General features: G+C 45.9%; 1 protein-coding gene across 2 annotated transcripts in view; it reads left to right on the forward strand.

The window, feature by feature from the left end:
• The window catches only part of LOC311117345 (leucine-rich repeat and calponin homology domain-containing protein 4-like), a 60,932-nt gene extending 37,405 nt beyond the window's left edge, over positions 1-23,527 (forward strand). The window contains exons 6-17 of one of the 2 annotated variants that reach the window (XM_084192303.1): positions 3,674-3,770; positions 5,474-5,588; positions 6,227-6,333; positions 6,451-6,506; positions 7,967-8,101; positions 8,520-8,591; positions 12,603-12,657; positions 13,163-13,223; positions 13,314-13,507; positions 13,885-14,022; positions 18,165-18,242; positions 19,169-20,721. In XM_084192303.1, the coding sequence (XP_084048429.1) occupies positions 3,674-3,770; positions 5,474-5,588; positions 6,227-6,333; positions 6,451-6,506; positions 7,967-8,101; positions 8,520-8,591; positions 12,603-12,657; positions 13,163-13,223; positions 13,314-13,507; positions 13,885-14,022; positions 18,165-18,242; positions 19,169-19,369 (1,309 nt within the window). In that variant the 3' untranslated portion in view covers positions 19,370-20,721. Of the gene's footprint in view, positions 1-3,673; positions 3,771-5,473; positions 5,589-6,226; positions 6,334-6,450; positions 6,507-7,966; positions 8,102-8,519; positions 8,592-12,602; positions 12,658-13,162; positions 13,224-13,313; positions 13,508-13,884; positions 14,023-18,164; positions 18,243-19,168; positions 20,722-23,131 lie in introns of those variants that run through there. The other variant, XM_084192304.1, reaches the window with a different exon arrangement.
• Positions 23,528-24,324: the final 797 nt, after the last annotated feature.

A 24,324-nucleotide genomic window follows, 5' to 3' on the forward strand; every position in this document is an offset into this window, starting at 1 on the left:
TGGTGACTACTGAGACCTACTGGCTTGTACAACTGGTGACTACCGAGACCTACTGGCTTGTACAGCTGGTGACTGCCGAGACCTACTGGCTTGTACAGCTGGTGACTGCCGAGACCTACTGGCTTGTACAGCTGGTGACTACCGAGACCTACTGGCTTGTACAGCTGGTGACTACTGAGACCTACTGTCTTGTACAGCTGGTGACTACTGAGACCTACTGGCTTGTACAGCTGGTGACTACCGAGACCTACTGGCTTGTACAGCTGGTGACTACCGAGACCTACTGGCTTGTACAGCTGGTGACTACCGAGACCTACTGGCTTGTACAGCTGGTGACTACCGATACCTACTGGCTTGTACAGCTGGTGACTACCGAGACCTACTGGCTTGTACAGCTGGTGACTACCGAGACCTACTGGCTTGTACAGCTGGTGACTGCCGAGACCTACTGGCTTGTACAGCTGGTGACTGCCGAGACCTACTGGCTTGTACAGCTGGTGACTACCGAGACCTACTGGCTTGTACAGCTGGTGACTACTGAGACCTACTGGCTTGTACAACTGGTGACTACCGAGACCTACTGGCTTGTACAGCTGGTGACTGCCGAGACCTACTGGCTTGTACAGCTGGTGACTACCGAGACCTACTGGCTTGTACAGCTGGTGACTACCGAGACCTACTGGCTTGTACAGCTGGTGACTACTGAGACCTACCGGCTTGTACAGCTGGTGACTACTGAGACCTACTGGCTTGTACAGCTGGTGACTACTGAGACATACCGGCTTGTACAGCTGGTGACTACTGAGACATACCGGCTTGTACAGCTAGCTGGTGACTGCCGAGACCTACTGGCTTGTACAGCTGGTGACTGCCGAGACCTACTGGCTTGTACAGCTGGTGACTGCCGAGACCTACTGGCTTGTACAGCTGGTGACTACCGAGACCTACCGGCTTGTACAGCTGGTGACAGCCGAGACCTACTGGCTTGTACAGCTGGTGACTGCCGAGACCTACTGGCTTGTACAGCTGGTGACTGCCGAGACCTACTGGCTTGTACAGCTGGTGACTGCCGAGACCTACCGGCTTGTACAGCTGGTGACTGCCGAGACCTACCGGCTTGTACAGCTGGTGACTGCCGAGACCTACCGGCTTGTACAGCTGGTGACTGCCGAGACCTACCGGCTTGTACAGCTGGTGACTACTGAGACCTACTGGCTTGTACAGCTGGTGACTACCGAGACCTACCGGCTTGTACAGCTGGTGACTGCCGAGACCTACCGGCTTGTACAGCTGGTGACTGCCGAGACCTACCGGCTTGTACAGCTGGTGACTGCCGAGACCTACCGGCTTGTACAGCTGGTGACTACTGAGACCTACTGGCTTGTACAGCTGGTGACTACCGAGACCTACTGGCTTGTACAGCTGGTGACTACCGAGACCTACTGGCTTGTACAGCTGGTGACTACTGAGACCTACTGTCTTGTACAGCTGGTGACTACTGAGACCTACTGGCTTGTACAGCTGGTGACTACCGAGACCTACTGGCTTGTACAGCTGGTGACTACCGATACCTTCTGGCTTGTACAGCTGGTGACTGCCGAGACCTACTGGCTTGTACAGCTGGTGACTACCGAGACCTACTGGCTTGTACAGCTGGTGACTACTGAGACCTACTGGCTTGTACAACTGGTGACTACCGAGACCTACTGGCTTGTACAGCTGGTGACTGCCGAGACCTACTGGCTTGTACAGCTGGTGACTGCCGAGACCTACTGGCTTGTACAGCTGGTGACTACCGAGACCTACTGGCTTGTACAGCTGGTGACTACTGAGACCTACCGGCTTGTACAGCTGGTGACTACTGAGACCTACTGGCTTGTACAGCTGGTGACTACTGAGACATACCGGCTTGTACAGCTGGTGACTACTGAGACATACCGGCTTGTACAGCTAGCTGGTGACTGCCGAGACCTACTGGCTTGTACAGCTGGTGACTGCCGAGACCTACTGGCTTGTACAGCTGGTGACTGCCGAGACCTACTGGCTTGTACAGCTGGTGACTACCGAGACCTACCGGCTTGTACAGCTGGTGACAGCCGAGACCTACTGGCTTGTACAGCTGCTGACTGCCGAGACCTACTGGCTTGTACAGCTGGTGACTGCCGAGACCTACTGGCTTGTACAGCTGGTGACTGCCGAGACCTACCGGCTTGTACAGCTGGTGACTGCCGAGACCTACCGGCTTGTACAGCTGGTGACTGCCGAGACCTACCGGCTTGTACAGCTGGTGACTGCCGAGACCTACCGGCTTGTACAGCTGGTGACTACTGAGACCTACTGGCTTGTACAGCTGGTGACTACCGAGACCTACCGGCTTGTACAGCTGGTGACTGCCGAGACCTACCGGCTTGTACAGCTGGTGACTGCCGAGACCTACCGGCTTGTACAGCTGGTGACTGCCGAGACCTACCGGCTTGTACAGCTGGTGACTACTGAGACCTACTGGCTTGTACAGCTGGTGACTACCGAGACCTATTGGCTTGTACAGCTGGTGACTACTGAGACCTACTGGCTTGTACAGCTGGTGACTACCGAGACCTACTGGCTTGTACAGCTGGTGACTACCGAGACCTACTGGCTTGTACAGCTGGTGACTACCGAGACCTATTGGCTTGTACAGCTGGTGACTACTGAGACCTACTGGCTTGTACAGCTGGTGACTGCCGAGACCTACTGGCTTGTACAGCTGGTGACTACCGAGACCTACTGGCTTGTACAGCTGGTGAGTCAATAGAAGAAAGGATATTACAGTACCGACCCAACCCGCAAATATAGAAAATGCGCCATACAGTTCCCTTTTTTTCTCTTGAACATTTACTGAAGAATGTTCTTCTTGAACATTTATTTATCGACTATTTATGCCTATTGCGAACAGTAGCCTAATGTTTTGCTGAAACACAAAAATGTCAAACAACCTGAACTTACACCTTGCGTATGCTTTTGTGAAAATACACTGTACAATTAGGCTACTACCCTTGAATAATTTATTGAACAATTGTGTTTTCCTTGAGCATCTAGGCCTATTCATTTGAAAAGCCTTATTGAACAGTAGCCAATGGTTCTGCTGAAACTAAACACAATGTGAAACAATAAATGGACCTCTTGTAGGCCGACTGCCTGTGTGGGCTAATAGCCTATACCAGCATATGAATTAAATAAAACATTGAATGAAAAAAAAAAAAAAAAAAGTCTTAGAAAATAGGCTATAACCCCATCGAAGTTTAGAATATCGAAGTACGCACTGTCCAGTTATGAGGCTGTAATCGCCTACTTTGTCTTTCGCTTGCAGCACTGTTGAGAAACAGTACAGCGTCCACTGTGCCAGGTTTCAGGCAGCACTAAAGCTTGGGCTTACACACATGCCAGATACAAATAATGAAAGAAAAGTCTAAATGTATCCTGTAGATATGAATTTGCACAAGTGTTATACATTTTATGGATTTTTAATGCATTGTTTTATTTAACGTCACCACGGATATAACCACGGGGACTGCGGGTTATGAGTTAACCCACGCAGCACTAGTGTGTGTGTGTGCTGAATACTGATGTGTTTGTGTGTGTGTGTTTGTGTGTTTGTGTGTGTGTGTGTGTGGTCCTAATGTCTCCCCTACAGTCTGTCGGACCATGAGTTGTTCTCAGGTCAGTATGGAGGTTTGGACTCTGGCTTCAACAGTGTGGACAGCGGCAGCAAGAGATGGTCTGGGAACGAGGTGAGGCAACCAGAGTCCGAGTTAGTTTGTGGTGTTACTACCTTGCAATTATCTCTTTGTGTGCGTGTGTCTCTCTACCTTGCGTGAAGAACGGTGGTACTACCATCTGCCCTAAATCAATGTGTCAGACCTACAGAAGCAGTCAAATGTTTGGACACACCTACTCATTCAAGGGATTTTCTTTATTTTTTACTATTTTCTACATTGTAGAATAATAGTGAAGGCATCAAAACTATTAACCAAAAAAGTGTTAAACAAATCAAAATATATTTTATTTTCAAATAGCCACCCTTTGCCTTGACGACAGCTTTGCACACTCTTGGCATTCTCTCAACCAGCTTCACCTGGAATGCTTTTACAACAGTCTTGAAGGAGTTCCCACATATGCTGAGCACTTGTTGGCTGCTTTTCCTTCACTCTGCGGTCCGACTCATCCCAAAGCATCTCAATTGGGTTGAGGTCGGGGGATTGTGGAGGCCAGGTCATCTGATGCAGCACTCCATCACTCTCTTTCTTGGTAAAATAGCCCTTACACAGCCTGGAGGTGTGTTGGGTCATTGTCCTGTTGAAAAACAAATGATAGTCCCACTAAGCCCAAACCAGATGGGATGGCGTGGTAGCCATGCTGGTTAAGTGTGCCTTGATTTCTAAATAAATCACAGATAGTGTCACCAGCAAAGCACCCCCACACCATAACACCACCTCCTCCATTCTTTACGGTGGGAAATACACATGCACAGATCATCCGTTCACCCGCACCGCATCTCACAAAGACACGGTGGTTGGAACCAAAAATCTCCAATTTGGACTCCAGACCAAAGGACAGTTTTCCACCGGTCTAATGTCCATTGCTGGTGTTTCTTGGCCCAAGCAGGTTTCTTCTTCTTATTGGTGTCCTTTAGTGGTGGTTTCTTTGCAGCAGTTCGACCATGAAGGCCTGATTCACGCAGTCTCCTCTGAACAGTTGATGTTGAGATGTGTCTGTTACTTGAACTCTGAAGCATTTATTTGTGTTGCAATTTGTGAGGCTGGTAACTCCAATGAACTTATCCTCTGCAGCAGAGGTAACTCTGGGTCTTCCATTCCTGTGTCGGTCCTCATGAGAGCCAGTTTCATCATAGCGCTTGATGGTTTTTGCGACTGTACTTGAAGAAACTTTCAAAGTTCTTGAAATGTTGCGTATTGACTGACCTTCATGTCTTAACGTAATGATGGACTGTTGTTTCTCTTTGTTTATTTGAGCTGTTCTTGCCATAATATGGACTTGGTCTTTTACCAAATAGGGATATCTTCTGTATACCCCCCCCTACCGTGTCACAACACAACTGATTGGCTCAAACACATTAAGAAGGAAATAAATTCCAAAAAATTAACTTTTAAGAAGGCACACCTGTTAATTGAAATGCATTCTAGGTGACTACATCATAAAGCTGGTTGAGAGAATGCCAAGAGTGTGCAAAGCTGTCATCAAGGCAAAGGGTGGCTATTTGAAGAATCTCAAATATAAAATATATTTTGATTTGTTTAACACTTTTTTTGGTTACTACATGATTCCATATGTGTTGTGTCATAGTTTTGATGTCTTCACTATTATTCTACAATGTAGAAAATAAACAAAAAGCCTTGAATGAGTAGGTGTGTCCAAACCTTTTTGACTGGTAGTGTACGTGTCCCGCTCTCTCCTTCTCTATCTGTGTGTCCAGTCTGCGGATGACTTCTCGGAGCGGTCCCTGCGCATGGCCGAGCTCACCAGAGACCAGAGGAACCTGGAGGAAGAGGTGGAGGACGACTCTTCCCTCACAGAGACCCCAGACACGGGTGAGGAGTGAGCTCGAACTAAAACCCCATCACACATTATAGCATCAGGAAGTCACACACCCAGGTCCTGCAGAGCTACAGGCTTTCGGTTCCAGCTAACCCCTTACAACCATCTCAGACGTTACGGGCCGCCTTCTCAGACACACATTTAGCCTACTCCTGGACTCAAACGCATTAGATTCTCCATTGAAATCTGTGTCCGGGAGACCAGCTCTAGAACCGGGAAACCAGGGCAAGAACATAGTCACCGGGGAGAGTAGTAAAGTAAATCTATGGGTTTTATTTCTGACTGGTCTCCTTGTGATGTCATCTAGTGACTCATATCCTCAGTCCCCTAATAAAGATTCACAGTATTGATACACCCTTCAAAACCATAACAAATTAAATATTAGCCCACTCACTGAGGAAAGGAACATGCTTATTGTAACAAAACAGGAATTTTATTTTCAGAGACGGATAGTGCTCTGTTCTCCTAAATCTTGTTCATATCCTCCTCTCCCTCTTCTAATAAAAAGGCTACACTATTTTAATACCCTTCGAGACATTCCCTAATGTTATTTGACTGTCTGTAATATCTTTCATCCTCCCCCTCTCCTCTCCCCTCCTCATCTCTCCCTCTCTTTTCTTGGTTTTCACAGTGAATGGGGAGGCAGAGCAGGTGCATTTCATAGACCGCAGCGTCACCGAGGAGGAGGAAGACTGCAGGACGAATCGTCCCACTCCCCCCTCCACAGCGCCCCCGCAGGTTAGGGGAACACCTTTTATGAATGCTTATAAAGGCTTTTATTCATGCTTATATGTGTTATACATGTCTTTATGATGAGTAGATGTGTATCTAACGACGACATGGTGTTGTTCTCAGGAGAATGCAAAGGAATCCTCACCACCTCCCCAAACACAAGACTGTTCTAGAAGCAGGTGAGACACACACACACACACACACACACACACACACACACACACACACACACACACACACACACAAGGTTGGTGGCTCGTGGTAATGACTGCAGCGAAATCAGTGGAATGGTGTCAAATACATTCACCACATGGTTTCCATGGTGTTTGATGCCATTCCATTTGCTCCGTTCCAGCCATTATTATGAGCTGTCCTCCCCTCAGCAGCATCCTGTGACACACACACACACACACACACACACACACACACACACACACACACACACACACACACACACACACAGCATTGATACTGCACAAGGAAACTTCACTCTCAGCCATGTACCCACAAGGGTATGTGATTGTGGTGTTTGTGTGTCAGTGCCAATTATATTCGACTCTTGTTCCTGCAACAGTTTCACTGCGGATTCAGCAGTTTGACTGTCTGGCTATGTGTACACAGTCTCATACACAGCAACCGCCCGTCAGCCTTTCAGATTGGAAAGGACAGATACTCTTTTGATCACACTCTCTCTCCCTGCCTTGTTTTACAAGGTCAGCCTCTCAGGGAGTGTTTGAGGAGCTGGGAAAAGTCAACAGACTGCGGTTCCCATTACTAACACCACTCACTGACTGACCCAACCAGGGGGAACACACACGCACCCTGTTGGGGAGGGGGAGAAAAATATATATTTTTATACAGTATTTTGACATTTTAAATATAGAAGTTACAATGTGATAGTTAACCCCTCTCTATCTCAATATACATTTTTTTTAAAATTTAGACAAGTTATGAAATAAATCCGACAAATGGTTTTACAGTATTTGATTTTTTAAAAAATATCTCTGGTTAAAGATCGGGTTTTGTCGTCCGTTCGAGTACTCCACTACTCACGCCCATTTCTATGTGTTTGCCTGTGGTTGTTGGGTTGGCTGCAGTGGTTAGATCAGTGGATTGAAGGGTTATGGCAGGGTTTCCCAAACTCGGTCCTGGACACCCCAAGGGGTGCACGTTTTGGTTTTTGCTCTAGCACTACACAGCTGATTCAAACGATCAAAGATTGATGATGAGTTGAATCAGCTGTGTAGTGTTAGGGCAAAAACCAAAACGTGCACCCCTTGGGGTCCCCTGGACCGAGTTTAGGAAACGCTGGTTATGGGTTGATGTGACATCAAGCCACTACAACCAACAGCAACAGTTGGCCAGTTTTCAACTGAATGGGAGGCTATGTTGATGCATAACAATATGACACCACCGCGCAATATGACACCGCGCAATATTTGTTCGGTCATCACTCCCTTTTTTGACTTTTGCTCCCATTCACTGTGCTTTTATATGCTCACCCTCTTTCTCCATATCCTTCACTCTCCTTCTCCCCTCTCTCTCCCTCTCCCAGGTCCAGTGTCAGTGTGCTTTTATATGCTCACCCTCTTTCTCCATATCCTTCACTCTCCTTCTCCCCTCTCTCTCCCTCTCCCAGGTCCAGTGTCAGTGTGTCACACCCGTCCCCCTCCAGTCCCACCCTGGAGGAGAGGAGGAGACCAGGTACCCTGCTCATCTGGCAGGAGAGAGAGAGGATCCATCAGCGGAGAGACCACACGGCCAGAGACAACAGGTGAGGGGGGAGGGGGGGGGGGGGGGGGAGGGAGAGGGAGAGGGGGGGGATCCTTTCTATAATGGAAGCTGGCTGTTAAGGCCTGACACAAACATATATACTTTAAAAAGCTGTGATCACATTTTTGATTTTTTTTTTAAACCGGACAATCAACAGAGTTCGTGCAAAAAATATATAACAAATAAAATCCCACCCCAATTTAAAATGTTTTTTTAAGGTCATTGTGCCAACTTATCTATTTACAACCAGCTGCTAGTCAACTTGTGCGATAGAGGACTTATGGTTATTTTGGCTGTGTGGATATTTCACTTCTTCAAATGGTGAACGACAAGGCAGTTGTACACAGCTATAGACTTAACTTTCTATGGAAACAACCGCCTTTCCATTCCATATCTGATTTCTAAACCTCTCCTTCCAGTTTACTGAAGACTACAACGGCCAAAACAGGAAGCCATGTGGCGACGCTGTCACAGACAGGAAGTAGCTCGAGGTAAGAGACCTTAAATCTTACATGAACCAAGCTAGTCCAGGGAGTGAGAAATCACTTTTACTGCCTGAATTGAGGCATGCGTTGTGTGAAATGTTAATGTAGACTGCATTTAGACAGGCAGCCCAATATTTTTTCCTTTAATTGGTCGTTGGACCAATCACATTTTTCACATCAGATATTTTTCAGAGCTGATCTGATTGGTCAAAATACCAATTAGTGGGGGAAAATATCAGTATTGGTCTGCCTGTCTAAGCGCAGACGTCTTTGTTTTTTCAAAGCCCCTGTTATGGTCCTCTGTAGCTCAATTGGTAGAGCATGGCGCTTGTAACGCCAGGGTAGTGGGTTCGATCCCCGGGACCACCCATATGTAAAAATGTATGCACACATGACTGTAAGTCGCTTTGGATAAAAGCATCTGCTAAATGGCATATTATATTATTATTTATTTAGGGGGTAGATCAGCTTAATATTGCAGATAGATTGTAACTTCTATCAATGTCATTGTCTGTATCCCATGTTTCTATACATATATACACTGCTCAAAAAAATAAAGGGAACACTAAAATAACACATCCTAGATCTGAATGAATGAAATAATCTTATTAAATACTTTTTTCTTTACATAATTGAATGTGCTGACAACAAAATCACACAAAAATTATCAATGGAAATCAAATGTATCAACCCATGGAGGTCTGGATTTGGAGTCACCCTCAAAATTAAAGTGGAAAACCACACTACAGGCTGATCCAACTTTGATGTAATGTCCTTAAAACAAGTCAAAATGAGGCTCAGTAGTGTGTGTGGCCTCCACGTGCCTGTATGACCTCCCTACAACGCCTGGGCATGCTCCTGATGAGGTGGCGGATGGTCTCCTGAGGGATCTCCTCCCAGACCTGGACTAAAGCATCCGCCAACTCCTGGACAGTCTGTGGTGCAACGTGGCGTTGGTGGATGGAGCGAGACATGATGTCCCAGATGTGCTCAATTGGATTCAGGTCTGGGGAACGGGCGGGCCAGTCCATAGCATCAATGCCTTCCTCTTGCAGGAACTGCTGACACACTCCAGCCACATGAGGTCTAGCATTGTCTTGCATTAGGAGGAACCCAGGGCCAACCGCACCAGCATATGGTCTCACAAGGGGTCTGAGGATCTCATCTCGGTACCTAATGGCAGTCAGGCTACCTCTGGCGAGCACATGGAGGGCTGGGCGGCCCCCCAAAGAAATGCCACCTCACACCATGACTGACCCACTGCCAAACCGGTCATGCTGGAAGATGTTGCAGGCAGCAGAACGTTCTCCACGGCGTCTCCAGACTCTGTCACGTCTGTCACGTGCTCAGTGTGAACCTGGTTTCATCTGTGAAGAGCACAGGGCGCCAGTGGCGAATTTGCCAATCTTGGTGTTCTCTGGCAAATGCCAAACGTCCTGCACGGTGTTGGGCTGTAAGCACAACCCCCACCTGTGGACGTCGGGCCCTCATACCACCCTCATGGAGTCTGTTTCTGACCGTTTGAGCAGACACTTGCACATTTGTGGCCTGCTGGAGGTCATTTTGCAGGGCTCTGGCAGTGCTCCTCCTGCTCCTCCTTGCACAAAGGCGGAGGTAGCAGTCCTGCTGCTGGGTTGTTGCCCTCCTACGGCCTCCTCCACGTCTCCTGATGTACTGGCTTGTCTCCTGGTAGCGCCTCCATGCTCTGGACACTACGCTGACAGACACAGCAAACCTTCTTGCCACAGCTCGCAATGATGTGCCATCCTGGATGAGCTGCACTACCTGAGCCACTTGTGTGGGTTGTAGACTCCGTCTCATGCTACCACTAGAGTGAAAGCACCGCCAGCATTCAAAAGTGACCAAAACATCAGCCAGGAAGCATAGGAACTGAGAAGTGGTCTGTGGTCACCACTTGCAAAACCAGTCCTTTATTGGGGGTGTCTTGCTAATTGCCTATAATTTCCACCTGTTGTCTATTCCATTTGCACAACAGCATGTGAAATATATTGTCAATCAGTGTTGCTTCCTAAGTGGACAGTTTTATTTCACAGAAGTGTGATTGACTTGGAGTTACATTGTTGTTTAAGTGTTCCCTTAATTTTTTTGAGCAGTGTATGTATACATATACAGTGGGGAGAACAAGTATTTGATACACTGCCGATTTTGCAGGTTTTCCTACTTACAAAGCATGTAGAGGTCTGTAATTTTTTATCATAGGTACACTTCAACTGTGAGAGACGGAATCTAAAACAAAAATCCAGAAAATCACATTGTATGATTTTTAAGTAATTAATTTGCATTTTATTGCATGACATAAGTATTTGACACATCAGAAAAGCAGAACTTAATATTTGGTACAGAAACCTTTGTTTGCAATTACAGAGATCATACGTTTCCTGTAGGTCTTGACCAGGTTTGCACACACTGCAGCAGGGATTTTGGCCCACTCCTCCATACAGACCTTCTCCAGATCCTTCAAGTTTTGGGGCTGTCGCTGGGCAATACGGACTTTCAGCTCCCTCCCAAAGATTTTCTATTGGGTTCAGGTCTGGAGACTGGCTAGGCCACTCCAGGACCTTGAGATGCTTCTTACGAAGCCACTCCTTAGTTACCCTGGCTGTGTGTTTCGGGTCGTTGTCATGCTGGAAGATCCAGCCACGACCCATCTTCAATGCTCTTACTGAGGGAAGGAGGTTGTTGGCCAAGATCTCGCGATACATGGCCCCATCCATCCTCCCCTCAATACGGTGCAGTCGTCCTGTCCCCTTTGCAGAAAAGCATCCCCAAAGAATGATGTTTCACGGTTGGGAAACCGTGAAACTCCATGCTTCACGGTTGGGATGGTGTTTTTGGGGTTGTACTCATCCTTCTTCTTCCTCCAAACACGGCGAGTGGAGTTTAGACCAAAAAGCTCTATTTTTGTCTCATCAGACCACATGACCTTCTCCCATTCCTCCTCTGGATCATCCAGATGGTCATTGGCAAACTTCAGACGGGCCTGGACATGCGCTGGCTTGAGCAGGGGGACTTTGCGTGCGCTGCAGGATTTTAATCCATGATGGCGTAGTGTGTTACTAATGGTTTTCTTTGAGACTGTGGTCCCAGCTCTCTTCAGGTCATTGACCAGGTCCTGCCGTGTAGTTCTGGGCTGATCCCTCACCTTCCTCATGATCATTGATGCCCCACGAGGTGAGATCTTGCATGGAGCCCCAGACCGAGGGTGATTGACCGTCATCTTGAACTTCTTCCATTTTCTAATTATTGCGCCAACAGTTGTTGCCTTCTCACCAAGCTGCTTGCCTATTGTCCTGTAGCCCATCCCAGCCTTGTGCAGGTCTACAATTTTATCCCTGATATCCTTACACAGCTCTCTGGTCTTGGCCATTGTGGAGAGGTTGGAGTCTGTTTGATTGAGTGTGTGGACAGGTGTCTTTTATACAGGTAACGAGTTCAAACAGGTGCAGTTAATACAGGTAATGAGTGGAGAACAGGAGGGCTTCTTAAAGAAAAACTAACAGGTCTGTGAGGGCCGGAATTCTTACTGGTTGGTAGGTGATCAAATACTTATGTCATGCAATAAAATGCAAATTAATTACTTAAAAATCATACAATGTGATTTTCTGGATTTTTGTTTTAGATTCCGTCTCTCACAGTTGAAGTGTACCTATGATAAAAATACATATACATACATACATACACTTACATACATACATACATATCCTTTAAAAAATATATATATATTCCCCTTTACTACTTTCCAACCCCACCATCCCTTCCCTAATTGGAGTAAACTAGTGAACAACAACGCTTAGGCCTCTACTTCCAGTTTATACTTACTATATACATTTTATGGACACAGTCAATTTGACAATAATTATATTTTGTAAGGTTTTTTTTCTCCTGAACTTCTTCTACTCTCAGCCCCTGTTATGTTTTATTAGTAGCACCTGTGTGCACAGTGACTGACCTGTGGTTTGTGTATTTTCTCTCTGAATGTGCTCTGTCTCCCCCTAGTGGTGGCTCACCAGAGAACAGCCAGTCCCAGAACGGGCTCAGACAGCGATGTGCGGTCAGTCTCTCAGTCAACTCTTGATACTTTCATCAGAGTACACTCTCTCTTCTATTTTTTTGACTTTCTTTTTGTCTTGATGGGTATTGTGTTACTATTTAGTATCAGCAGTATAATTCATAGCCTGGTCCCAGATCTGTTGTCTCCTTCTATAGCCTGGTCCCAGATCTGTTGTCTCCTTCTATAGCCTGGTCCCAGATCTGTTGTCTCCTTCTATAGCCTGGTCCCAGATCTGTTGTCTCCTTCTATAGCCTGGTCCCAGATCTGTTGTCTCCTTCTATAGCCTGGTCCCAGATCTGTTGTCTCCTTCTATAGCCTGATCCCAGATCTGTTGTCTCCTTCTATAGCCTGGTCCCAGATCTGTTGTCTCCTTCTATAGCCTGGTCCCAGATCTGTTTGTGCTCTTGCCCAACTGGGCGCATGATGGCACAAACAGACTGGTACCCAGACTGTATAATCCACACCGGATGTAAATAATGTCATTGACTCTCTCCCCCTTCAACAGAGTGCAGATCAGATGTCATTGTCTCACGTGGCACCGGTTCAGCGCTCTGTTAGCCGATCAGGTAAACACACCAGTACAGCTCACCTGCGACCTCCTGTCTCCTAGTGCAGACAACTCCGATGTTAGTTAACAAAAGGTGTGTGTTTTTCAGACGGTCCGTCGTCTCCCAAGGCGTCGTCTCCTCCAGGCCTGAGCCAGAAACCCAACAGCTTCCTGTTCCGCACCTCGTCTCGCTGCAGCGTCAACAGCCAGGTCTCCATCTCAGGCTCCACACACAGTCTGGTGGAGGCAGGCCGCTCCGTGTTGCGGAGAGAGGAAAGGCCAGATGTGGCACAGCTACGCAAGGTATTGCATGGTTTACCTCATTTCTATATCGTCTCCTTCCCTCCACAGTTCTTTCTCTTTTAATTTAATTACTTTTTGATTTAACCTTTATTTAACTAGGTAAGTCAGTTAAGACCCCCCCCCCATCATCTCTCTGTATCTCTCTCATCTCCATCTCTCTCTACCTCCATCTCTCTGTATCTCTCTCTCTACCTCCATCTCTCTGTATCTCTCTCTCTACCTCCACTCTCTCTCTCTCTCTCTCTCTCTCTCTCTCTCTCTCTCTCTCTCTCTCTCTCTCTCTCTCTCTCTCTCTCTCTCTCTCTCTCTCTCTCTCTCTCTCTCTCTCTCTCTCTCTCTCTCTCTCTCTCTCTCTGTCCCCCGTCCATCTCTGTTAGACTCTGGAGTCGAGGTTAAAGACCACCCTGCCAGAGGATCTAGGCGAGGCGTTGTCCAATGGAACGGTCCTCTGCCAGCTGGCCAATCACATGCGGCCTCGCGCTGTGTCCATCATCCACATTCCCTCCCCAGCAGTGGTAAGCCAATCACAGAAATCTATTGTAAAATTTGACTCAGTTTACAATAAATGAGTAGACCGGGACTTGATTTGACCAAAAAGTTAATAATATGGTATTTGTTTTGATGATGTGTCTGTGAGTCTGTGTTAACTCTGTGTCTGAGTCTGTTAACACTGTCTGTGTGTTGTGTCTGTGAGACTGTGTTAACCTCTACGGGATCGGTGTCCCGTATACGGGATGTTTGCGCTAAAGTGCGCTAATGTGATTAGCATGACTGTTGAAAGTAACAGCAAACTTTCCGGGACATAGACATGTCTTATATGGGCAGAAAGCTTAAATTATTGTTAATCTAACTGCACTCTCCAATGTACAGTAGCTATTACAGCGAAATAATACCATGCTATTGTTTGAGGAGAGTGCACAACAAAAAACTTATCATGGCAACTGGTTTGATACATTCACCTCTGAAGGTAAATGATGTACTTACATTCAGTAATCTTGCTCTGAAATGTCATCCTAAGGGTCCCAGAGATAAAATGTAACAGTTTTGTTTGATAAAATCAATTTTTATATTCAAATGTAGGAAATGGGTTCTACAATTTGAACCCCTGCTGTCTCTGGCTCCACGGCCATCTAGATGTGTGAAAGTTAGTGTATAAGCTAATGATCCATCATGTATGACATTCCTGGGAGTGTGTAAACTTACATTTTCTATTACCATATCATTTTTGTATGTTCTCTATAGTTATGTACTTGAAAATGTATCAATTGACCAATTCGGCACATTTGGGCAGAATTTATACAAAATAATGCTTCACTGGATCAATCTGAAACGTTGCACACACTGCTGCCATCTAGTGGCCAAAATCTAAATTGCGCCTAAACTGCAATATTATATTGTGACCTCTTGCATTTCAAAGATGGAACAAAAAAAAGACAGAAAAGGCATGTTTTTTTGTTTGTATTATCTTTTACCAGATCTAATGTGTTATATTCTCCTACATTAATTTCACATTTCCACAAACTTTAAAGTGTTTCCTTTCAAATGGTATCAAGAATATGCATATCCTGGCTTCAGGTCCTGAGCTACAGGCAGTTAGATTTGGGTATGTCATTTTAGGAGGAAATTGAAAAAAAAGGGTCCGATCCTTAAGAGGTGTTAACACTGTCTGTGGGTTGTGACTGTGAGTCTGTTGTGACTGTGAGTCTGTTAACACTGTGACTGTGAGTCTGTTAACACTGACTGTGTGTTGTGACTGTGAGTCTGTTAACACTGTGACTGTGAGTCTGTTAACACTGTGACTGTGTGTTGTGAGTCTGTTAACACTGTGACTGAGTCTGTTAACACTGTGACTGTGTGTTGTGACTGTGAGTCTAACACTGTGACTGTGAGTCTGTTAACACTTTGACTGTGTTGTGACTGAGTCTGTTAACACTGTGACTGTGAGTCTGTTAACACTGTGGACTGTGTGTTGTGACTGTGTCTGTTAACACTGTGACTGTGAGTCTGTTAACACTGTGACTGTGAGTCTGTTAACACTGACTGTGTGTTGTGACTGTGAGTCTGTTAACGCTGTGACTGTGAGTCTGTTAACACTGTGACTGTGAGTCTGTTAACACTGTGACTGTGTGTTGTGACTGTGAGTCTGTTAACACTGTGACTGTGAGTCTGTTAACACTGTGACTGTGTGTTGTGACTTTGAGTCTGTTAACACTGTGACTGTGAGTCTGTTGTGACTGAGTCTGTTAACACTGTGACTGTGAGTCTGTTAACACTGTGACTGTGTGTTGTGACTGTGAGTCTGTTAACACTGACTGTGAGTCTGTTAACACTGTGACTGTGTGTTGTGACTGTGAGTCTGTTAACACTGTGACTGTGAGTCTGTTAACACTGTGACTGTGTGTTGTGACTGTGAGTCTGTTAACACTGTGAGTCTGTTAACACTGTGACTGAGTCTGTTAAAACGGACTGTGTGTTGTGACTGTGAGTCTGTTAACACTGTGACTGTGAGTCTGTTAACACTGTGACTGTGAGTCTGTTAACACTGTGACTGTGTGGTGTGACTGTGAGTCTGTTAACGCTGTGACTGTGAGTCTGTTAACACTGTGACTGTGAGTCTGTTAACACTGTGACTGTGTGTTGTGACTGTGAGTCTGTTAACACTGTGACTGAGTCTGTTAAAACGGACTGTGTGTTGTGACTGAGTCTGTTAACACTGTGACTGTGAGTCTGTTAACACTGTGACTGTGAGTCTGTTAACACTGTGACTGTGTGGTGTGACTGTGAGTCTGTTAACGCTGTGACTGTGAGTCTGTTAACACTGTGACTGTGAGTCTGTTAACACTGTGACTGTGTGTTGTGACTGTGAGTATGTTGTGACTGTGAGTCTGTTAACACTGTGACTGTGAGTCTGTTAACACTGTGACTGTGAGTCTGTTAACACTGTGACTGTGAGTCTGTTAACACTGTGACTGTGAGTCTGTTAACACTGTGACTGTGAGTCTGTTAACACTGGGACTGTGAGTCTGTTAACACTGGGACTGTGTGTTGTGACTGTGAGTCTGTTAACACTGTGACTGTGAGTCTGTTGTGACTGAGTCTGTTAACACTGTGACTGTGAGTCTGTTAACACTGACTGTGTGTTGTGACTGTGAGTCTGTTAACACTGTGACTGTGAGTCTGTTAACACTGTGACTGTGTGTTGTGACTGTGAGTCTGTTAACACTGACTGTGAGTCTGTTAACACTGTGACTGTGTGTTGTGACTGTGAGTCTGTTAACACTGTGACTGTGAGTCTGTTAACACTGTGACTGTGTGTTGTGACTGTGAGTCTGTTAACACTGTGAGTCTGTTAACACTGTGACTGAGTCTGTTAAAACGGACTGTGTGTTGTGACTGTGAGTCTGTTAACACTGTGACTGTGAGTCTGTTAACACTGTGACTGTGAGTCTGTTAACACTGTGACTGTGTGGTGTGACTGTGAGTCTGTTAACGCTGTGACTGTGAGTCTGTTAACACTGTGACTGTGAGTCTGTTAACACTGTGACTGTGTGTTGTGACTGTGAGTCTGTTAACACTGTGACTGAGTCTGTTAAAACGGACTGTGTGTTGTGACTGAGTCTGTTAACACTGTGACTGTGAGTCTGTTAACACTGTGACTGTGAGTCTGTTAACACTGTGACTGTGTGGTGTGACTGTGAGTCTGTTAACGCTGTGACTGTGAGTCTGTTAACACTGTGACTGTGAGTCTGTTAACACTGTGACTGTGTGTTGTGACTGTGAGTATGTTGTGACTGTGAGTCTGTTAACACTGTGACTGTGAGTCTGTTAACACTGTGACTGTGAGTCTGTTAACACTGTGACTGTGAGTCTGTTAACACTGTGACTGTGAGTCTGTTAACACTGTGACTGTGAGTCTGTTAACACTGGGACTGTGAGTCTGTTAACACTGGGACTGTGAGTCTGTTAACACTGGGACTTTGAGTCTGTTAACACTGTGACTGTGAGTCTGTTGTGACTGTGAGTCTGTTAACACTGTGACTGTGAGTCTGTTAACACTGACTGTGTGTTGTGACTGTGAGTCTGTTAACACTGTGACTGTGAGTCTGTTAACACTGTGACTGTGTGTTGTGACTGTGAGTCTGTTAACACTGTGACTGTGAGTCTGTTAACACTGTGACTGTGAGTCTGTTAACACTGTGACTGTGAGTCTGTTAACACTGTGACTGTGTGTTGTGACTGTGAGTCTGTTAACACTGTGAGTCTGTTAACACTGTGACTGAGTCTGTTAAAACGGACTGTGTGTTGTGACTGAGTCTGTTAACACTGTGACTGTGAATCTGTTAACACTGTGACTGTGAGTCTGTTAACACTGTGACTGTGTGTTGTGACTGTGAGTCTGTTAACGCTGTGACTGTGAGTCTGTTAACACTGTGACTGTGAGTCTGTTAACACTGTGACTGTGAGTCTGTTGTGACTGTGAGTCTGTTAACACTGTGACTGTGAGTCTGTTAACACTGGGACTGTGAGTCTGTTAACACTGTGACTGTGAGTCTGTTAACACTGTGACTGTGAGTCTGTTAACACTGTGACTGTGAGTCTGTTAACACTGGGACTGTGTTGTTGACTCTGCCTGATGTTGGTCTCTCTGCCCCTTTAGCCAAAGTTGAGCACTGCCAAGTGTCGTCTCAACGTGGAGAACTTCATCTCTGCCTGTCGTAGGCTGGGGGTCCCTGAGGTAACAACTTCTCTTTGATGCTTTTCTTCTTTCTATGGTTCATCACATGTAAAAATGTCATGGCGTCCCCTTAATCACGTATGGTAGTATTTTTCTCAGCTCTGAAATGATCCAGTAATGCTTTACAAACAGTTTTTGTTAGCTACTTGTTGCATTGTCCTTCTGTGCTTGAAGCTAATTCTGTTTGCCTTTGTGTCTCTCTGTTTTCTGTCATCTTCCGTTCATCTCTGCTTTCTGTCATCTTCCCCTCTTCCGTTCATCTCTGCTTTCTGTCATCTTCCCCTCTTCCGTTCATCTCTGCTTTCTGTCATCTTCCCCTCTTCCGTTCATCTCTGCTTTCTGTCATCTTCCCCTCTTCCGTTCATCTCTGCTTTCTGTCATCTTCCCCTCTTCCGTTCATCTCTGCTTTTTGTCATCTTCCCCTCTTCCGTTCATCTCTGCTTTCTGTCATCTTCCCCTCTTCCGTTCATCTCTGCTTTCTGTCATCTTCCCCTCTTGTTCATCTGTTTTCTCTGTCATCTCCATCTCTCCCTCTCCATCTCTCCCTCTCCATCTCCCCCTCTCCATCTCCCCCTCTCCATCTCCCCCTCTCCATCTCCCCCTCTCCATCTCCCCCTCTCCATCTCCCCCTCCCCCTCTCCATCTCCCCCTCCCCCTCTCCCTCTCCATCTCTCCCTCTCCATCTCCCCCTCTCCATCTCCCCCTCTCCATCTCCCCCTCTCCATCTCCCCCTCTCCATCTCCCCCTCCCCCTCTCCATCTCCCCCTCTCCATCTCCCCCTCCCCCTCTCCATCTCCCCCTCTCCATCTCCCCCTCCCCCTCCATCTCCCCCTCTCCATCTCCCCCTCTCCATCTCCCCCTCTCCCTCTCCATCTCCCCCTCTCCATCTCCCCCTCTCCATCTCCCCCTCTCCCTCCCTTTATCAGACGGAGGTGTGTGTGTTCTCTGACGTGTTTCTCTGTAAGCTGCCTGCTGTGCTGCGCTGTGTGGAGGCCCTCGTGAAATGTGAGGTAGAGGGGGAGACCCCCCACAACCCCTGCCCCTCACTGCTCTCGGAGGGCTTCCTGGTCTTCTACATCCTGGTCATGGTCCTGCTCTACACACTGTACCGTCACCTGGTCACATAGATACTGAGGACCCTGTTCTACACTGTACTATCACCTGGTCACATAGATACTGAGGAGCCTGTTCTACACTGTAATACCACCTGGTCACATAGATACTGAGGGAGGGTGTGTGTGTGTGTGTGTGTGTGTGTGTGTGTGTGTGAGAGAGAGAGAGAGATGGCACGAGAGCGTGTGTACTCGGACTGACACTGACGTGAATTTGACCACCTAATGCGAACATTCACAGACAACCCGGATTTAAATAATCCACCGTGAATTCCCTGAAAAACGCATACACATGTGCAAAACACACACACACACACGCGCGCTGCTGTCCTGGTATGCAGGGTGAGAGACGGGCTCACAACGCAGGAAGGACTGTCAGCTACCCCCCTCCAACCTCACAGCTGCTCTCGAAACGTACACAGCATGATAGTACACACTGTGTGGTACGCACAACAGCTGGTGTGGCTGAGCACGACATGGAACCAAATAACAAAAGGATCACTGAGTTGGCGTCCTTTTAACGTTTAGAGTATGGCTCTGGCCCATATATCGAGGCCCATATTTATATAATCTGAAATACCCTTTTGTAAATACCTTTCTTGCGTGACAACCTATGTGAATGAATAGCAGAGAAATACATTTTAGTGAAAACACTACAGTTCTAGTATAGATATACAGAAACACTTGACTTTTTTACGGGCTTCCCCTACATCCATCAATCAATCACATTTTATTTATAAATCCCTTTTTTACATCAGCAGATGTCACAAAGTGCTTATACAGAAACCCAGCCTAAAACCCCCAAACAGCGAGCAATGCAGATGTAGACTGCCTTAGCCTATTGCCCTTAGCCTTTAACCTCTGATGCACAGCATGTCTCTACGTCTGACTACTCAGAGAACCCGTTGTAACCCTTGAGGTGATGAAGGACCCGATGTCTATCAAATAAGAGGACGTTTTGTGACTCTTAAGACTCAAAAATTTGCTGAAAGGATTGAGACATTTTCTCATGGAAGCCACTTTGGGAAAATGAGACCAATCACTAGTGCCTGTTATGACTGACTTGACAGTAATACTACTCACTGACCCAACGCCTTACACTTGTTTCTGCCTGCCGTGTCTGACTGTGACCACCAGGGGGCGGTGTTGCTACACACTACATTACACCGACTGCTATCCGCAATGCTTTCATGTCTAAAAACGGAAGGTACAGAATCATTTCCTTGTAATGATTTATGGTAACTTGTTGTTGTTGTTGTTGTTGCTGTTTGTTGTTTGTTTGGTCACTTTAGACCGGCTTAACATGCTTCATGTTTGTAAAAATGTAAACAACGAATTAAATTATTTTTCTGTCGTATTTATTTTTTAAAGATTGTTAAGTCTTTTTTTTCTCTGTTTGTTGCAGTGCTTGGAGAAAGAGAGCATTGGCCTCATAGATAAAAGCTAACAGAAATCAATTGGGTGAATTCGCTTCCTGATTGAGACAGATTACTGTTTTTAGCCATTCAATGGGACCACAAATAAACATTTAGATAAAGATAATGGTTAGCTTGTGTATCAATCTGATAATTAACTTAAGTCTGAATTAACTGTCATGTGATCTGCTCTTACAGTTTAGTCACTACATTTCCCATCAGCCCTATTGTGTACAATATTGCTGTGGGTGCTCATGGGAAGCTGCGTTTTAGTGCATTGTTGAGGCCACTGCTTTCTCCAGCATAAGGATATGTCATAGCTTACTGGGTCCTCTGTGAAACATCTGTTAGAAGTCCAAGCTAATAGAGCTTGGATTTGTTTAGCCTTTCCATTTTTGGGCAAAATGAATGAGGAGAGAATAGGGTTTTTGAAAATAATAATGTTTTTTTTCCCCGTGAGATAATATAAGTGACGTTAGCTGATGAAGATGATCTCATAGGACAAAAACGTATAAGATCTCCTAAGCCTGTGTTTACCACAGACCTTTTATTTTCGGCGTTCATCCCAAAAAAAAACCTACAAAAGCTCCATTACATTTTCCCCGTAGGCTTTGTTCAACGAACCATGGCAGAGTTGGTGCCTACAAAAAGACGCCATTACTATTTCTCTCTGCGGGGCACCTTGTCAAAAATACTGAGGAGGTGTAACGCACACACACACACACACACACACACACACACACACACAGTGTAAATAGAAGGCAACATTTCACCTTGTATTTGAGGTGTGTCTTACTCTGAGGTGTCATCCCAATACTGTAATCAGGACTTTTCATAGGACAGCGATAGTATGCATATTGATAGAGCTTATTCACGTTGTATGAAGTGGGCAGGAAGAGCGGCCATTTTGGTGGTTACAACTCCTCCTCCTACTCCTGTGTCCATAAGGGATATGTAGAAATGTCTATTTCCTCTCTTTGTCTGTTACAGCATTTTTTGGCGCATAACCACATAGTCATAGCCGTTGTTGGAATTGCATTTGCGATAATGTTTAAACCAACATTTGTTTTATAAAAAGAAAAACGGTGGAACCACCACCATATTCACTGTTTTAGAACTGAATTCTAGTTTAAAATGTTAACTGAACAGAAATACTGTTGTATTTTGTAATATTTATATAATACCTATGTATTTAAATGAGACAAAGGAGTTTATATAAAATTTAGTTTTTTTTCCTCTAATGAAATTATTAAATAAGGAATTTAACCATTTCCGGTGTCATCGTCTGCTCTGAAGTTGTCTGCTTTTGCTGCTAAAAGTTTGTAACTGTATTATTCATGTCGAGCTTCTGTTGCATTCTGCCCTGCACTTAAAACTCTGCTATGCTATGTGGATACCAGGTTTCGACTGTAATGTGTGTGCCGCCCTCTAGTGGAGAAGGTACGTTTTGGCGCACGCAGCAGCTCGCACAGCAGAGGTAATGATTTGCATCCTGCATGTTTGGACTGTGGTTAGTAGAGGTGGGATCCGTTACAGGTCTCTCAAGTCTTTCCTCGATTCCTTGTCCTCTCTCAAGCCCTCCACAAATTGGCGTTTTCCTTATTAGATCGAACCAGGTACTTTGCGTTGCAACCTGTGTTTTAATCACCTCCGTCTACCTACCTCCCTACAATCATTTTCTTTGACGTTCACGTGTCACTGGTCACAAGCTCCACCCACTGACTGAGATTTTATCCAACTAATCACGTTTGGCCCTCAAACTCCACTGAGCTCTCGGCTCTTTTTCAATTAGTCTCTCCTCGAATTCCTCGCGTCCTCTCTTTCTCAAAATGCGTTGGACTGAGGGGAGGGGCTTTGGACCTTTTTCCTCCAATACGATTTGAAGAGGAGAAGAGAGAGGAATCGAGGCCCAGATGGATTGAGAAAGAGCCTTGGCCTCTTCAAAAGTTGAGCGAGAAGTGTGTGTCCTTTGGTTTTACACTGACGAGTAGAGAAAGATTGGAGGAGAGGACGGGAGAATTCAAGAAAATACTTTGAAAGAGTCCAATAGTACCTTTTCTCCCTTTCCCGACTATGGTCTCCACTCCCTCCTCTTATTCCGTGGTGGATAAAGAAATGGGTACTTCATGTAGTTTCATGTAGTGTGGTCCTGGTTGGAGCATGCAGTGGATGTAGCCATCAGTGTACAAATATTAAAGTAGTATGGTGGACGTCTTGTGTGGTTTTGCTCCTTAAGCAACTATCGTGATTGTGTGACCATAATGGTTGTTTGACTACAAGTTAACAAGTCATTTAGCTCTGTGGTATCAGATGTGCACGATCATGTACAGTGTGTGACTTCTGTCCCTCTTCCCCACCCCAGGACACCCTGTGTCCCTGCCAGCTGATCATGGACGGTGAGGGTCTGTCTCGGGTCGCCCAGACCATCCAAGCCCTGCTGGATCTCCCTGTATCAGGACCCCGACGAGCCTCTCGCCAGGAAGCCGCTGCTCCATCCGGGCTGCCCTAACAACTGCCTTACCAGCACGCTGTAGTTGTCATTACAGGACAAAATAGAATGCCCTCTACTGGATGGGAGTCTGTAGTGCGAGTGGTCTCTTTCAGTCCTTGCCCATGTCCGTTTTGCGGTCTAAACATCTGCATTTTAAGACGTAACGTTACCATTTCTTACAATGCCCATATAGAGGACAGTACAGCCTCCCCATAAGACTCTACTACAGTGTCACATTGAATAATAAAACATCTCAGGAAACTTTCAAGGGTTGTATTGTTTTAGGTTTGTGTGTGTTACTGTATTCGTCTACAGAGGGCCCGATTTCAACACAGACCTCGGGTGGTATAAAAGTTGGAGCTTGCTGTGGATTGTCTTCCCATCACCATCAAACCTGCTGTTCTTAGAAAACGTCTGATGGGGGAGGGAGACATTTTTTTTTTCTTCCCCTTTTTAATTAATCGTCTGTCGCTTGAATCATGAACCAATTACCAGCGGAGACTAATTGACAATCAGCAGTAATTGCTCCATTGCACTCCCGATGGCAGGCTTTATCACATCCCTTGTCTCTCTCTCTCTCTCTCTCTCTCTCTCTCTCTCTCTCTCTCTCTCTCTCTCTCTCTCTCTCTCTCTCTCTCTCTCTCTCTCTCTCTCTCTCTCTCTCTCTCTCTCTCTATATCTATATCTATATCTATATCTATATCTATCTATATCTATATCTATATATATATATAATGAACACAGAGTGGTGAGTAAGAGATGAGCGCCTGTCTATTCCTCTCACGTCCCGGGCGGAAGCCCCTACGAGAGCCGGCTTGTTGCTCGTAAGCGCCGTGTCGGGGAGTGGAGTGTCTGGCTGACATTTATCGGCTGTAATTGAAGCCGTGAATGAACCCCCGTGCCCGCACTCAAGCGTCATGGAAACAGGGTTCTGCGGGTCCAACCTCATTTGTGTTAGGAGACTACGCCGTACTGATAGTAATATAGATTTATGACAGTGATATCATTAGATTTATTACAGGTTTTTGGAGCGCCGAGACTTGAGATGAGCTTAACTTGCATGA

This window comes from Coregonus lavaretus (genome assembly GCF_964263955.1).
Source record: "Coregonus lavaretus genome assembly, contig: HAP1_SCAFFOLD_1735, whole genome shotgun sequence".
Taxonomy (NCBI): domain Eukaryota; kingdom Metazoa; phylum Chordata; class Actinopteri; order Salmoniformes; family Salmonidae; genus Coregonus; species Coregonus lavaretus.